Source organism: Asterias rubens, chromosome 6 (genome assembly GCF_902459465.1).
Source record: "Asterias rubens chromosome 6, eAstRub1.3, whole genome shotgun sequence".
In the NCBI taxonomy this organism is placed as follows: Eukaryota; Metazoa; Echinodermata; class Asteroidea; order Forcipulatida; family Asteriidae; genus Asterias; species Asterias rubens.
The window spans coordinates 15,347,721-15,365,526 of NC_047067.1; the positions used below are offsets into that span (position 1 = coordinate 15,347,721).

At 37.1% G+C, this 17,806-nt stretch overlaps 1 protein-coding gene across 2 annotated transcripts; it reads right to left on the reverse strand.

Annotated features, from left to right (window-relative positions):
* Positions 1-1,634: 1,634 nt before the first annotated feature.
* On the reverse strand, positions 1,635-17,711 carry LOC117291864 (cytochrome P450 4F22-like). Of its 2 annotated transcripts, XM_033773803.1 has the most exons (10): positions 17,482-17,711; positions 14,918-15,121; positions 14,172-14,316; positions 8,176-8,348; positions 6,718-6,839; positions 5,956-6,220; positions 4,958-5,154; positions 4,309-4,442; positions 3,652-3,799; positions 1,635-2,510 (listed from the first exon to the last, which is right to left on the reverse strand). In XM_033773803.1, the coding sequence occupies exons 2-10, from the start codon at positions 15,101-15,103 to the stop codon at positions 2,342-2,344; spliced, it is 1,539 nt and encodes a 512-aa protein (XP_033629694.1). In that variant the 5' UTR covers positions 15,104-15,121; positions 17,482-17,711; the 3' UTR covers positions 1,635-2,341. The 2 variants fall into 2 exon arrangements, with proteins under 2 accessions (XP_033629694.1, XP_033629693.1); XM_033773802.1 differs by lacking the exon at positions 17,482-17,711 and having other exon boundaries at positions 14,918-15,979.
* Between the last annotated feature and the right edge of the window lie 95 nt (positions 17,712-17,806).

Sequence of the window (17,806 nt, forward strand, 5' to 3'; positions counted from 1 at the left end):
CAAGGGTGTTTTTTCTTTCATTATTATCCCACAACTTTGACGACCAATGCATATGTTAAGATACACCAAGTGAGAAGCCTGGTTTTTGAAAATTACCAATAGTGTCCAGTGCCTTTAATGATACCTATCATCATACAAAAATAAACCAACCTAACAAGGATTTAATATCAAAATATTGTTGTTTTTGTTTGTTTGTTGATGCCAAAATGGATATCATTAGTTATACATCTTTTTAATACAATGTTTTGCCAAATTCTTCAGCTCAGACACCACTATTGATCACTTTTGTCAATTAATTATTCGCTCATTTTGAAAAAGGTTTATCAAAGTAAATCACTGCAGTCAAACCTTAATACCACTGATCATATCAATAATGTCAAGTATAAACCTAAGATATGCTGAGCAAATCTCTTAATGTCTGAAGGTATGCTGCAATGACAGCTTTCTTGTAACCCAGGTTAAGATTTTGTAGAGCTTCCGGGAACATATCCACAAATGAGCTAGAAAAGTAGATCATAGATCAGGAACTCTTTATAGGTAGAAAATAACAGCAGACAAATATAAAAGTCTGAAATGTCTGATCTGTGAATTTTCAAAGACCTTGAATTGAAATATATTTGTTTATGTTTCGCACAAACATTTTTATATTTGTCATCATTGCAAATACTTTAGTACAAATGAAAACACCCTGAATTTTGCTTTTTAGAATAACTATTGAATACAAATAAAAATCAGTCCTAAGAATGATTTGCACACAAACTATATCATAAAATCAAACATAAAATTTAGGCAAGGGCTTTTAGTGTCCTGTTTAAACATATCAGTTGACCTTCACACAGTGCCGAAACGAGGTTAAAATTTTAGGGGAGCAATTCTGGTGAAGCTAAAACTTTAGTTTTGGTTTGCACTTTTCTTAAAGACCTGCTTGAACGAAAATGCCAAGTCGTAAACTTTGCTGAAATTCACTTAAAATGTTTTCAAAGAATAGGGAAATCGAGTCATATGACTATAAAAAGATTTCAATTGTGTAAAAAAACAATCATTTAAAATGCCCTTATCCAGCACTTTTCTGAGAGATTTGCGAAAAGCCATGTTACGTAATCACTCTCAAAACTGAAGTATGAGTAGGTATGGACTCAAAGAGAGATGTAGACAATGAATATGAATACAAATGAAAACACCCTGAATTTTGCTTTTTAAAATAACTATTGAATACAAATAAAAATCAGTCCTAAGAATGACTTGCACACAAACTATATCATAAAATCAAACATAAAATTTAGGCGAGGGCTTTTAGTGTCCTGTTTAAACATATCAGTTGACCTTCACAAAGTGCCGAAACGAGGTTAAAATTTTAGGGGAGCAATTCTGGTGAAGCTAAAACTTTAGTTTTGGTTTGCACTTTTCTTAAAGACCTGCTTGAACGAAAATGCCAAGTCGTAAACTTTGCTGAAATTCACTTAAAATGTTTTCAAAGAATAGGGAAATCGAGTCATATGACTACATATCAAAATTACATTAAAATGGTGAACAAGTGCATTATAAACAAGTTAAAATACCATTGCCGTTGAAAACATTCCGCTCAGGTAGCTGTTTAAAGGTAGTGGACACTTTGGTAATTATACTCAAAATAATTCAATTATTTTGAGTAATTACCAATAGTGTCCACTGCCTTTAAGAACTTACTTGGCTGTTGATAGTTGTAGATGGAACTGATTTGATCCAATTTGATTTCTTCTTTTATTCTAAAAGGAACATTCACCATAACCCTGGTGAAGGGTTAAAACCGTACTTAAAATAATACAACTGAGGGTTACATTATGACGGAAGAGTTACTATTGAAGTCAAATTGTGTAGTCAAACCTAACAAATCCATTGGGCTAAAACAATGGGTACTGGTTTTCTGCTGAGTTCATGTTTGTGTTTGAACAAGTACTTGTCCCATTATATTAAATCAATGTGACAAAGGGTATGTTCAGACAGCGTACTAAGTTAGACCTGAACCACTTTAACTTTACGAGGTGGTCTTAAAAAGTTGTTTGACAAAATACACAAAATACGGTAGACTTAAAAAGTATTATTACTATTGAGAAATCAATTAATTGATCACATAATCAATAGGGGAAATAGTTTAAGTTAGAGAAGAAAGTGTAGATTCATGACTATAATATACTCGCCTTCGGCTCGCACATTCTATCCACGAATCTACACTTTCTCGTTCATTCTCCTTAACATAATTTTAATTTGTAGATAATACCTGCATTCTGTTTAAAAGGTAAGAAAAGATTGTACAAATCATATCTCAAATGGATAACAAAATTGGATGTGTTTTTGCTCCTATTTACGCACGAGGTGTTATCAATAAATTGATTCCTTTTTCTGCTCGCAGGACCAGAGAATTGATCCGCATAACAGGGATAGACTCGTTGACAGCCAGGTTGAAGTTTCTTAAGATCATCGCTGCAATCACTTTCATCTCGTTCATTGCAAAATTCTGCCCGATGCAATTCCTTGAGGATAGAACAATCAAAATATTAAAACATGCGGGAACAATAAATAATTGTTTTGACTTCTTCCCAATTTCTAAGTAACTAAAACCCGGCAGAATCCCCCAGGACCTGGTTGGTCAAGATCTAGAGGCCGCCCTAGGACATCTTGAATCAAGCACCTTTGAAAATTTGTTGTTGATGTTGTCAATGTATATTTTTTTTCTGATTGATTGATTGATTGATTAAACTGGACCCACCAAGCATGGTTGACAGACTCTGGAACCTAGCTACTAACCGTGGACATAGGAGAGATGGACCCCAGATGTCTATGTGGTAGAGTCAGTGAGTGATAAGAGTAAAGTAAAGTATTTCAAATGCAACTTAATTATTACCAACATTGTTAAAAGTACTGTCAAAAACTGAACACATACCCTTTAAGCTTTCAGTCAAAGGTTCAGTTTGATTAGAATTGTACATAATTGTAGAAGGAACTGATTTGATTCAATTTTATTTTTTTATTTTATTCCAAAAGGAAACATACCCCATAACCCTGGGAAGGGTTAAACTGTACTTTGAATAATACAACTTAGGGAATACATCATGACGGATAAGTTACTATTGAAGAGGAAAACACAAATTTTCAAACTAACTACTTGTAGAATTGATTTCCTTCATTTTGGCATGTATCTTCAAGTTTCTCAAAGGAGTTTAGCTGAACATCTCTATCTAGTAATATAATGTCTATTTATAGGATTTATTTTAATGAATATGGGTCAATTTTGAAGAGAGGGGTTTGTTTTGAAAAGGAAACTCTTTCATAATTTCAAAATCCACTTGATGACACCAACTGCACTCTTTAAAACTACACACTGAATGTAGAATTTTTTAACTGCTTTCAAATTAGTCAAATAGAATTAGCTGTTGCAAACTGCTTTCCAACCAAAAGGACCTATGGTCTAAATGTACCAATAAGTAGTAAGTGGCCTGACGCTTTGCCCCTGGCACAGTCCTTCTTCTCAAAGCCTTGAGAAAGACTCTGCTAGGGTCAAAATGTCTCAGACGTCTGGCTACATGTTTTTTTTTATTACCGAACCCTAAAGCTCAGTTTCATAAACCCTTACATAAAGGACAATTTTTTCATGAAACGCTGTATGGTAATTACCTTGGGCCAGCAGAGAAAGGCACAAAAGCAAATGGTGGTATGGATTTAGCTCTGTCGGGTGAAAACCTATCCGGGTCAAATACTTCTGGTTCATCCCATACGTTTTCATTGTGGTGTACTCCACTGATTGCCGCAGTAACAAATGTATCTGTCAATATTGGAAGATCAAAACATCGTTAGCCATATTTCCAGCAATCCCACAGTATGGGGATATCCTTCTGCCCTCAAGAGAGCTTTAAATGAAGTAAAAATGAAGTAAAAATGAGTAGGATTTTAAACTTTGCATGGTGGATAAACGATCAAATAAGGTTTGTGACATTCATGGCCATATGCTTGTTAGCGCACGTGCTTACCCATCACTAATAACAAGTAACGCAATCAATACATACAAAATCTATTTTAGGATGAAGCTTAGTTGAAAAGCACCCAAATCATCCTATATTTATCAATATAGGACTGCTATATTAAATGTTGGCATGTCGGAACAGTACATTTATGGCAAAAAATGGTTGCCATATAAGTGCTTGACAAACAAAATGACAAGGATTTAAGTGTCACCCCGATGTTCCAAAGACATTGCTGTTTGAGCGGTTCCCTTTGTCTGCTGAGGGCTGTTGGGGTTAATGTAACATTTAATACACTATCTTCTTGCCTCACCTTTGGGGACTGTTCTGCCATCAGGAAAGGTCAACGGTTGGGTCAACTTCCTCATGATTAAGTTGACAGGGGGATGAAAACGTAGACTCTCCTTCAGACAATTTGTCAGGTATGGCAGGTTGTTCAGATCATTCCTCCAAGTGTTAAAATTACAATAATTTGTTTTATTTAATATATAAATGACTGCTCTTTCTTTGAATCAAGTTGAGGTACTGTGTTAAAGGCACTGTTATTCAAAATAATTGTTAGCATAAACTAAGACTAGGTAACCAGCAATGGAGAGCTGTTGATAATAAAAAAAAACATCGTGGGAAACAGCTCCCTCTAAAGCAACATAGATTTTGAAAAAGATGTAAACTCTGACTCAAATAATAACAGACTTCAGCTGAAGCATTTTATTATGCATCTGACACCACACAAAGTAATGCAACAAGGGTGCTTTTTCTTTCATTTTCTCCAGCAAATTCGACGACCAATTGAGCCCAAATGTTCACAGGCTTGTTATGTTTTGCCTATGTTGGGAAACACCAAGTGAGAATACTGAACAGATAAGTTACCAGTGAGGAAAGTTACCTAGGCTGTTCGCACTGGGTAAGTTACCCACTGGCTCAGGTAGTTTACCCAACAGGGCCAATAATAAGCAACATACCATTCAAACTTGTCACATTCTCTGCCTTGTAGTAGCTCATCTATCTCTTCAAGACACTTTTGTTGGAATTCTGGAAACCTTGCCATGTTATATAAAAACCATGAGACTCCTGCTGCTGTAGTGTCGTGTCCTTCAAACATGAAAGTGTCTACTTCATCATAGATCTCTTGGTCCGACAAACCCTTGCCATCTGAGTCCTGAAAGGGAAGGTATAGTATGTTTGGTAATCACTTTTAAAATGGCAATAGAAACTTTTGGTTAGAAGCCTGCAGCAGCTACCGATGGTATAAAGCATTTTTAGAAACTATTCACTCCAAAGTAATGTGGTGATGTAAAAAACATATCAGGTTTTTATGGCCCAAAATTTGAATCCAAGAAGCGTTACTGCCAGTAACACTTCTCAAATTGTGTATTCCAATTAGGGATTAGTCTTCAAATGTGGATGTTAACGCTACCACATTTTGAAATGAAATTTTCACATAGTAGTTTAATTGTATACGTCTAGATTTATGTAGGATTAAAACAACCAAACAGTTCAGAAAACCAAGGTATACTTGGCCTTTAAAACGTCCTTTATTTTAGCGATGAAGATAAATCCATTCCTGATACTCATTCAACCATGAGTTCATGGTAAACTAAGGAATAATTTCTGGTAAATATAAAACACATTACATGACCACTTATGTTAGCAGAATGCCTGCAACTGCAACAAAGATTTACATTAACAACCAAAAAGTTTAATTATTTTCCTTAGCAATATAGATTTTTCTAGCTATAGGGAAAACCTAAAAATATGATGCCTGGTAGTGCTTTAAAAGTGGAGCTAAATACCAACAAAACCGTCACTGAAACCACAAAGTAGCACTCTGCAAATATTTCTAAATACATAGAAACATTGTGAAAAATATAAATAAGTACAAAAAACTACATGAAATATTATGTTTTCCTATGCTCCATCCAAGTCACCCCCCGTCCCAAGCCAGCCCTGTTTACTGTACCTTAGCACAGAGTAGAATATCCAAGAAGTCAACATATTTCGATTGACTAGTCTTGCCTTGAGCCTTTTCCTCAGCTAACATCTGTTTCCGTTTTCCAATGATATTGCGAGCATATTCATGGACTGACTCGTAGGCACGGCGATAGCGTCTACCACTTGGACTCCACTGGTAGATGAAATCACTATGAAAGGGTAGAAACCGGAACCGATCCACGACCAACGTTGCTATATCATATATACCTTGTATATATGGATGATTGACAACACTGTGAATTGAACAAAATTTATTAAAAAAGCATCTTCTACAAAAATACATTCCTGTTCGTCCTCTTCGCTCTGCTGGGCAATCCCTACTGACTTAAACCACCTTTTAACTAAAGTATGGTCAAAGAGCCTTCCAATTCCATCTGTTTACTTTGTACAATAATTGTTGATTTCCTTTTTACAGCGCATAGGGACCTCACGGTGATATGCGCTATATAAAAACGGTTTTATTATTGTTATTATTACTTGCCAAGATGACTCTCTTCAGACTTTCAAGGGACTTTTAAAGATCCAATTGTTTCAATCTTTCTTTTGAAACAATTCCTTTTACAATGTAGTATATTTTTTCATTGTTTTGCTTTTTGTTGCGCATAGAAGCTCCTGCATTATGCCATCACTACAATAAATCTTGGTTGCTTCACTTTTTGAGACAGTGCTGTGTGCATAAAGAACCATAAATAACAACATTGGACACTTAGAAATGTTACTAAAAACTCACGTTTGGCAGTTGCTTTCTACGCTAAAAATACACTTGAGAAGGCTATCCAGCATCAAGAGGCTCATATCACCTAACATTTCCATTGACTTTGTCTCTCCATTACAAGCAAGTTTCCACTTATCCTATTAAAAAAAAAAGAATAAATAAAAGTAATCATGTTACCACAACAGGGCACAATGAAACAGAGCTGCTGCCTGCATATTAATACACAAAGGTTTACTCAGCACAAAACAATTACTAACCTGGAAAGGGTTACCAGCCAATTGAGTATGATGATTGTACTGTTTTTGACTGGTCTCCTTACACTGTACAGAAAATGTTCAAGCTCGGAACTTATTTTTGATTCATCGATGACACTTCAACCACACATCAACAACATCGTTCGTCTGTCATCATACCACATCAGGAATATTGGTAAGATTCGTAAGTACTTGGACAAAAGTGCCACATTCATGCATTTGTTACTTCTCGCCTTGACAATGGCAATGCTCTTCTCTACAGTCTTCCTAACAACCAGATTTCCCGTCTTCAACGCCTCCAAAATACTGCTGCCCGCATTGTGACACTGTCTAAGAAATCCTGTTCCATCACCCCCATTCTGAAACAACTACACTGGCTCCCTATCTCTCAATGAATCATCTTCAAGCTGATGCTCATTGTCCACAAAGCACTTAATGGTAAGGCTCCCCACTATATTTCTGAACTTCTTCAAGTTTACACTCCATCAAGAAATCTTCGATCAAGTTCCATGCTTCTTCTCATTGAACCCAAGTCTCGACACTCATGGGGAGACAGGTCTTTTTCTTCAGCTGCGCCATGCATCTGGAAGTCTCTACCACTTAATCTTAGATCTTGTCTTTGTACCACAACATTCAAATCTCTTCTCAAAACTTATCTTATGTCACAGGTTTTCAAGGACTAATTTTGTTGTGTCTGTTTTTCTTTGTTTTGTTTTTTGTTTTGTTTGTTGTTGGTTTTTACTGTACCTTGAACACCTAGCAGGGTGGATACGTGCGCATTACAAATCTTATTATTATTATTATTATTAAGTAATATTTCCTGCTTAGGCAGCTCTTTGAAATGTTTACAGATAATGGTTGAAACTTAGTATCCCATGAAAGTCATATTATAATATGGTACATTATGTATATTATACTCTGTAAAACCCCTGTAGGAAACTTCAACAAAATGTTTGGTTCAAAGTGGACAAAGTGGACAAAACTTTTGGAGACAAATTTTGGGTTATTATTAAACTTTTATCACATTTCATATTTAATCAACACTAATACAGCAAACTCTGTATAATAATCCAATCAAAATCCTTCATGTTGCGCCCCTTTATACAATTTAACTGTGCAATCCATCGATCTACAAACAAAAAACATAATGGGAAAAGATGCCAGCTATTTTATGGATGGAGCAGCTCCAAGGAATGGGTCACAATGCACATTCTCTTACCACAAGAATATCTGCTGACTGCTGGAAAACGTTGACATATGGCTTCAAGATGTCAAAGTGGAAACCTGGTGTGAGTAGGCGTCGATTGCGCGCCCACTTCTTTCCACTTGATAACAGTAACCCATCTCCAATCCATGGCCGGACAAACGAATATGTATACTCGGCCTTAGGTTCTTGTTGAAGAAAAAAAAGAAAAAACTGAGGTTTTAAATCAACATATGTGCCTAGAGTACACCAGTCTCAAGGTTTATCATTATTATTTCACATTCATTAATACCTCAGACAGTTTCTCTACTCCTATTGGTGGAGAGCGCATCACGTGGGGGTGTTTAAACGTTTGATAATGACCAGCTGAAGCTGTTTATAACAAGCTGGCTTCCCTGTGTCGGGCGCCCAAGATTATCACGCGGAACGCAATTCATAGCTATAGTAACAATGCGTAATCTAAGCGCGCGCGCTTAATCTAAGCATGCGCACGTACACACAACCCACGTGCATCGAACAGATTCTTCACAAAGTTTTTGAAAAAAATATTTCAAACCTCACAATTTCAATTGTTAAAGTGTCTATAATTGTATTTTTTTAACGTTTTTTAAAACAAAAGGGCATTTACGAATGTAAATAAAAGAGTAGTGACTCGTTCTTAAACATCCGTTTAAAATGTTTCAGGGTCGTTGCCGTGCGATCGGCTCGGGCCTTTATCACAAAGCCGCCGACCCTGCCAGCTTTAAACAGCTGTTGAAGAACTCGTCGCTACCCTTTTATTCCCTTAATAATAATAGATCAAAACAAGCTATATAAGAGTTGTGGTGACTAAATCATCAGGGTAAGCAATTGAATCCTGGTCACGATCCTTGACAATAAAGACACCTCAATATAATATAATTGCATCTTTATTCAAAGAGCTGGTTGAGGCAAAAATATTGCTTTAAATAACAATTGTCTGCTTAGCAGAAATCAGCAAGATACTAGTCACAAATTTATCATTTGACGTGGTGGTTTTGCTGTTAACCTTATTCGGGTAATTGTGCTTAGCTACTTTCAATGCTTTTCAAAAGCTGATCTTTGAAACTTTGTCTTTGAGTGAAACAGGGTCTGGTGATTCAGAGATGGCTCTTGTGAATGTTTTAGCTTGATGCGCTACACGCCTGGCAGCACAGGCTCTATAGGCTACTCCCGAAGGAACTATAGAGCCTGTAGTTTAAGGAATGAAATAAATGGACTGATTGGAATAATAATGTTCATGCACCATGAGCATCAATTATTGGCGCTATCCTGTCCATATTAATATTTATCATTTTTCAATATGTGTCCCAGAGGGTTGAATCATAATTACCTGTGTCCACCATAGACTAGGTTAAATACATGTAAGAGAGATAATGGCTTGAACTGCTAATATTAAAGGGAGATGTTGCCTTGGAACGGACGAGTTGGTATGAAAAGGGTTGGAAATCATTTGTTATAAAAAATGCATTCATGGTTAGGAAGATAATTTAGAAGTGAAATGATCAACAAAAATATTGCGTGGTTTTCCTTTTACTTGGAACTAACACGGTCAACATTTGACTCCACAAATTTGAGTGGCGTGTTAGCGTCCCTTTAATGAGTGTAAGGATAGTAACCAGTCACTGAGCACTGAGGGAAAACTGTGCAGATATACTCTTTAAACAACCAAACCAAGTTGTGCATCACTGGCCATTTGACACTGATGGAGGAAAGTTGATGGATGGGAGAAACCATTCAGTTACTCTTGTTTTTAATAACTTGCTTTTAGCTTTTGTACGAAATCTCTAAACCAAATTCCTTTTACTCACTCACATTGCACTGTCGTATTACAAAATTTGATTCCTTTATGTGATTTGATGTAATGACACTTTGTTGATAACAGCAAATGTTAAAGGCACTGGATACTAATGCTAATTACTCAAAATAATTGCTAGCATAAAAACTTAATTGGTAATGTAGGAATCCAACGTGCGCCCTCATTGTTGGACTTGTTCAAAGTTAACTTTTGGTATTGTCACGTGACAATCACTCTCTTTTTCTATAGCTTCGACTTGAAAGAGCAACTAATTTATTTGGGCTGTGATTCTCTCTATTTCTATAGGGAGCATGGCTCTGGCCATGCTCCAAAAACCTATTTATATGGGATCAAGTGAGTTGTAGAGATATTTGTGAGTATTATTTTGTGTTTTTACCCTCATTAATGCCCAAATTATTGTGATTTTGTAGCTCTCTATTTGGATCGTTTTATTTGTAAAAACATGTGTGTATGCCATGCAGCACTGTCACACAGGTGCGTCCGTTTTAGCCTCTGTGTGTGCCGACCTTTTTGTGAACTTCGTGCACTGTATTACATGTATATGTAAGCTACATGTAGTGTTATAACTTTTTGTATGTTTTCTATGGGTTGGAAGTATTAAAACCTGTATAGAAGAGATTTTCATATAAACGTCATTGGCTTATTGACTGTATTATTATTGAAATGTATTTTGGCGAATGCTCGTCCTTTATTAAGAAGAGGCCCGGCTCGTTCACCTTCACATCTCTCTTTACAACATGGCGTCGTAGACAGGATTGAGTGTTCGCCATTTTACTATTTTCATTTAGATATTTTGTGTACTGTCTACGTCTCTCTTTACAATAAGGCGTCGTAGACAGGAATGAGTCTTCGCCATTTTACTATTTTCATTTAGACATTTTGTGTACTGTCTACGTCTCTCTTTACAATATGGCGTCGTAGACAGGATAGAGCATTCGCCAATTCGTTTTCGTCATTCATATCTTTTGGATTTGTCTACGACTTTCTCAAGTTGGAGTAGAACTTTTCGCTATATTTTATGATGTCGGTCAGTTACCATGGATTATATAAACCCGGACTTTAGATTTTTCTCCGATCGGAATTGAGAACTGAGTTAATGTGAGCGATTTCGCGTTTTCGTCGCGATCTATGGATGTGATGGTCATCTAACATTTGGCCCCTGCATCGACAAGAGGACTTCTTCTATGACTATATATTTTGTTTACATTTTATGATGTGCAACTTTCTTTGTATAAATTCGGTTTGTAGAATTGTTTGTAATTTGACAATTTAAGTCCAGGCTTTCTAGATCTGTTGTAGTTAAACGGCAGTTGTGTCCTTTGTGAGTCTTTTAAGATTCAATATTTTGAGAAACAGATGATTTTGGAGTCAGTTGTAGGCCAGTGCTTTGGATAAAGTGTGTTTTAGTCAAATAATTTTCTTGTTGCACACATAATGTGGAAGTGTCGTGGCCGAGCGGTTAAGAGCACCGAATTCAAACTCTGGTGTTTCTGATCAGCAGAGTGTGGGTTCGAATCCCCAGCCGTGACACTGTGTCCTTGAGCAAGACACTTAACCATTGCTTCGTCCTTCGGATGGGACGTAAAGCCGTTGGTCCCATGTGTTGTGTAACGCATGTAAAAGAACCCAGTGCACTTATCGAAAAGAGAAGGGGTTCGCCCCGGTGTTCCTGGTTGTGGCTGCTTAATGCGCCGTAGCACCTTGTAAACCCTTATAAGGTGCTAAATAATTGGGTCTCAGAATTCATCACTGCAATAACCTATCTTTCTGAAAGTTTGTATATACTCAGCGCCTTGAGTACCTTGTTTGGTAGATACGTGCGCTATATAAGACTTCGATATTATTATTATTATTAATATGGTAACTGTGAGTCTTCAGCTAACTGCATATTTCTTGTTGCACCTATGTGAATGGTGTATACTTATGACTACTTGTCTCGGCAAACTAATAACTTTTGAAGTCTTTGTAAGACTTTGTGTACTGTCAGTTGAGAATTTGTGAAAAGGCAATAGTACTTTTTGTCTACCGTGTAGGTGAGACATCTTTTGGACTTGTATTTTTGTCTGTATAAGCAGACTGTTTTGAAGGTCGATGATTTAGGCCTCAGTGTATTTCAACAAGCCATAATTTTGTATGTACATTGCTTATAGAAATAAGAAGAAGAAGAAATAAGTAAAAAGAAAGAAGGAGAATAAGAAGAAGATCATAATAATAGTATTCAAACTATGTCTGTGCCAGACGATGTTTCAAAGTCAAATAGTGCTTTAGCTGAAACCATTGTGAGTTCCTTCACTAGTTTTTTACGTGAAGACGAAGACGAAGATGAGTGTCCTATTAATACAAATGTGGTCGATAGCATCAAAGCTGCTAGATTTTCTAATATTTTCAGGTGTTTTGAAAATTTGAATGCAGACACTGATAAATTGCAGTCACCTGACCCGATTGATTTTTCCCCTTCTATTTCTCATGTGAGTGATGATGTATTTTTTGAGGAGGCTGTGCCGCTTAATATTAAGCCAGTTGTATTTGAAGCTGCTAGTTTTTGTTATAAAATGTAAAGGTGGCAGGAGGAGTTTTTGTTTCTCCTACTGTGAGTGTTTTTAACGATAGCCACCATGTCAGCTTCAACCGCCCCTCATTTTGTTTGCTAGATGGCAAAGCGAAGGAAAAAGTAGGGAAGTCTCCCTTGTATTTAGGGATTGCAATTTATTTTCATATCCATGTACCTGTCTGGGCCGTAGCGGTGACTATCAGTAGACCCACTGTACATTTTATCTTGGGTCTGTGGCCAAATGCAATTACTTAAATTTTGTGTAAATAGCAGAGGACTGTCTGTTCACTATAGGTGACGGAACGTGCGAGTAGCACCTCTACGAGTTGTTTAGGCCTATTTGTGTTCAAAAGTGAACCTTTTTCAATAATATATCTATATTGTGCCCAAGGAGGTAATTGAGTAATTGAGTCTTATATTTTGAAGTAGGATCTTTCTGTGGAAAAACAGATAATTTACTTTCTGGAACATGTTCATATTGTGATCTTAGAGTGTTCTTGGAGAGTTTTAAGTGCTATTGTTGTTAAGTATCAATCACTATATTTATTGGTTTGAAGTCATTTCGAAATTTACCCAGTCAGTTTCCCTTGTGGTTTATATTGATATCTGAAACAAAAAGTCGCATCCCCTTAAGGTGATCCCCTGGCTGCCGCTTCCCAGGTTGTATCGTCATTTGGGTGTGATCCCTGGCTACACGGCAGTTAACGGTTGAACGGCTTCTGACTGGCACCCCCGAACAAAGATATTGACAAAATAGGGACACCGCCAATATAGGGCTAGATAGCTCAGTTGGTAGAGCGCCGGCACGTTAATCCAGAGGTCGTTGGTTCGAATCCCACTCTAGTCAATTCTTTGTTCTACCCCCAAAATCAATATCAAACATTGTGAGAAACAGCTCTTTCCATGATGTAACATAGTTTTTGAGAAAGAGGTAATTTTCACTCAGATGTTAAAAGACTTCGGGCCTGAAGTTTTTCATTAGGCATCTGAAAGCACACAAATGTGTGCAACAATATAATGGTGTTTTTACTTTCATTAATCTCTTGCAACTTCGATGACCAGTTGACTGCAAAACATTTTGTATGCATGTGTCATGTGTGTGGATATACAACAAGTGAGAATACTGGTCTCTGACAATTACCAAGGGTGTCCTGTGCTTTAACCTAGATTCAAGTGGCAAAAATTATTCAGTAAACATTTCTAACACCTGTGATAACTGCAAACAGATTTTTTTAAAGGCCTCACTGAGAGTCAGCATTTCAATGGGTAGCTCTTTTTCAATGAGAGGGATGGAGGAATAAAGTAAACCTACATGGCCCAATTTCATACCTCTGCCTACCGCCGAATTCTGCGCTTATAATCACCATTCTCTGCCTGCGAGGCAAGTGCCGAATTTCTGCGCTAGCTGTGTAGTTGTAGAATGCCTAGTATATACGTGGAGTACCCACCCGCACAAGCCGAAATTCCCTGCTAACCAGTGAAGTACACTTGGCGTCAGCACAGAATTCCCTGCTTCTGCAAGCGCTGATTCTTTGATAAGCATATAGCCATGAAATTGGGCCCAGAATATTATGAATAGAGGTATTTTTTGAAAAGGTCTACTGTAAAACTTTGAAAGCCTACCTCCAGTGCTGAGAACCGCTTTGATGGTTTCATGATGGAACACAGTGACCATTGGAAGGAATGGCCCCACCCACATGACTGCAGCATGAGATAATTTATTCACCATTTTTGTCCCCCAAGTGTATTCTTTCTCATCAAAGGTCACCTTAAAAGTCAGGTCAGATAGAGGGGAAAAGATAATGGTACAAAAGTTGAGATGAACAGCCATTCTAGAATTCTGCACTGAATGAACAGTAGGGCCTACAACAATTGAGGCCGGTAGGGATTGGATGAGGAAGGTGGGGAGAGTGGAATAGAGGTCATAAAAGCAGTTTCACTCCAGAACTGTAATGTCTTGAACTTTGCCTAGCTGAGCTTATCCAAAAAGCTAGAATTAAATTGTTTTTATGATCTGGTTGTTAATTTTAACATTTCGGAATGTGATTTGTCAGTTCGTCATGGAATGATCATTCTATTGGCCATGGGTCTATGTCATGTTATTACACAGGGTTTACCCTTAATTTTTTTGAGTGGCTGGCCAGCAGGACCAGTTAGCGTGTCATTTTACAAGTCCATTGGCTTTTTCACTGGTCAATATCAATGCTTTCCAATACTGAACTAGCCAGTCAGACCACTTAAAGAGAATTTCGACTGGTCCTCAGGCGTTCTGACTGGCATTTTACCAGCGGATCACTGAAGGGAGAACACTGTTCATACAAAAGCACAGGAAGAATGGAGTTATAACAAACATTTTTGAATGATTTTACCTTGTGCATGTGACCGAGGAGCCAGTGTCTATCAGGCATTTCTGGGAAAACGGACAGTTTTTCCTTGAGTTGCCGTGTTTGAATAAGCAGTCTAATCAAGAATACAACAGCTACTGTGACTAGAAGAATAACCACAAGCAGACAGGATTCCATCAGGGACAGGGAGTTACTGAAGAGACCCATCATTCAAGCATTACTCTTGATCTGTAAAACAAAACAGTATGATATGCATTTAAAAACAATACAATTCATTGTTACGTTCCCCTAATGAGTGTGCACAACATTGGCAAGAGTAAATATCAATGTTCACAGATTTGCACACAACTTACTTACATCAATTTGGTATAAAAAGATGGTCATAGTGGTTGCCTGAGTTTACAGGTTTTTTTGCTCATCCTTTTTCCTACATGTTAATGTCACATTAAATCTATTTATTGTTCAATGAAAACATCAAGTTTTAATTTGTAAAGTTATTACATGTTTAATTGAGCAATGTTAACACACTTTTTATTGACTGATGTTGACATTAAATAAATGTATCTGAAATGGAAAATGTTACTACACACTGATTTTTACAAACCTAACAGTAGAAAAGGCAATGAGTGCATACAACGTTGCAGTGCAGGGCAGGTGGACCATGGACCTTCATCACAAGCATAGCTACATGTTACATGTAGGTACCTCATCAATACCTAATGAGATGGGTTAATGTTGAACCTTTGGCCTATGATGAGATAACGAAGTTGACTTGCATGGTGTCAATTTGTCATGTCAATGTTGTTGGGTACAAATAGATGCATGGCCAGTGATTACAGACCACTCAGTAGGCCTATCGTAAACAGTGGCATAGCTACAAGTACCTATAGTACAAGTTGGGGGGGGGGGGTAGCCCATTGATAAACAGTGCCAACACGCTGGACTCCCTCCTCATCTTAAAACCTAAGCCTATCTCTCTCCAGAAGGTGAAGAGGGAGTCCAGCATAGTATTTGGCACTACTAATGAGACTATGGGGGTGGCTGATGGGTGCAGGTACCCACCCCCTCCCCTATACCCACACCCCTTGCAGGAGTATGCCAAGTTCCCTTGATTGATTAGAAGATCATCTAAACAAACAAAAAACAAACAGACAAACCAACAAACAGATTCTCTTTACAAGTTCTTGATTCCAGCACTACCTCCAAGATGCCAGTGTATTTGGCACTCCCACCAGTGACCACTATTAAACTAAAAAATATAATATTATATCATGGTGTCATGTGTTTTCAGTAGGATAACAGGAAAACTGTTCAAAATAAAAAAACTCAATGATTTTCTTTTAAAGCCATTATACACTTTCGGTAAACAGTATTGTCCAAGTCCCACACTTCGTGTATCACAACTTATATATAAAATAACAATCCTGTGGAAATTTAGGCTCAATCGGACATTGGAGTCGGGAGAAAATAACGGGAAAACCCACTCCTGTTTTCGCGCGTTTCGCCGTGTCATGACATGTGTTTATAACAAATCCGTAATTCTCGTTAACGAGAATTTATATTGTTTTACCGTTTTCTCAAAAAGTAAAGCATTTCATGGACTAATATTTCAAGAGAAGTCTTTCACCATTACCTTCTGTAAACCCTGTAAATTATTTGTAAATCTGTGAACTTTTTTTCTGTACCGAAAGGGTCCAATGGCTTTAAGTCATCCATCCAACCTTTGTGCAATGACACTTGTACTCCATCGTGTGTTGAATTGAAATCTTAAAAGTTTTGATTTTACGTTTTGAGAGATAGTCCGCCATTAACAGTGCTTATGCAAGCACGTCATTGGAGCAGCGTAAGTGTTTTCAAAGCTTTCATTGGTTGGCGTTTATTGAATATTCAGAAGCTAGTATGGCGTGCAAATAAAAATAAAAATCTCATTCAGTTAATATGAAACAAATTTAATTACATTTTCGTTCTAAGACATATGGCTACTAGATTATAATCCAGAGATATCACAAGGCACGACAGTAAAACACCCCAACCCCCTTGAAGCACAAACACTTCATATTATTATTAATCTGTTTTCCCCCATTTCAGACCAGAAATTGTTGGTTTCAGGAGATAAAGAACCAATCTGTTAGTTTGTCAGAATTTATTACAGCCTGCAGTTAATAATAAAAATCTGAACAACACAAATACCCATTAGAGCTTGTTTAAATTAGAGGTAATTTCTCATTAAAATAATAATTTCTCACTAAAATAATAAATGCACACAAATTCGTCTAACAACTCCGATGACCAATGCAATTGAGCTCAAATTTTCACATGGTTGTTATTTGATGCATATGTTGAGATGAACCTAGTGAGAACACTGGTCTTTGACAATTACCAATATAGTGTACCTTCCCTTTAATTTGTTTTAACGTTAAACATTTAATAACATGGGGCTAAATAAATGCTTATAATTTATATATATTTTTTTAAATGCTTGTCTCTTTAGCACTAATTTGTAATCATTTTGATGTTTATAATAATAAAAGTAAAACGTTGCCTTTTTGACAGATTAATATACATTAATTAATACAATTGTTATTTACCCGGCCTTTTGACATTCCGCGGCCCGCCGCAAAATAACAACAACAGCCTAACTGCTCCTCACCCTCAGCACAACACATGCAAAGTTGTCATTCTTGATGCTGGTATTAAGTTGGCAATAATTATGGCCAACTCGGCTTTAGAGAAAAAACTCGACCGCATTCTTGACATTCGTCTAGCCCCGCGGGTATAGTACTGTATAAATAAATGCATCCAGGGCGTACAGCCTTCCTTGCGGCAAGACCATTCACCCTTTCGGGAAAGAGGTTGCCTCATGCCTGACCAACTCGACTTGGAATAACCAACTCGACCCTTAAACGATCACGT

Bases quoted from the DNA above. Each gene is read 5' to 3' on its own strand.
- LOC117291864 (XM_033773803.1), bottom strand. From the start codon at position 15,103: ATGATGGGTCTCTTCAGTAACTCCCTGTCCCTGATGGAATCCTGTCTG. The intron at 8,349-14,171 runs GTAGGCTTTCAA...TTCTTCAACAAG, and splicing joins AGCGGTTCTCAGCACTGGAG to AACCTAAGGCCGAGTATACA. The intron at 4,443-4,957 runs GTATGTTGCTTA...TAACACTTGGAG, and splicing joins GAATGTGACAAGTTTGAATG to GAATGATCTGAACAACCTGC.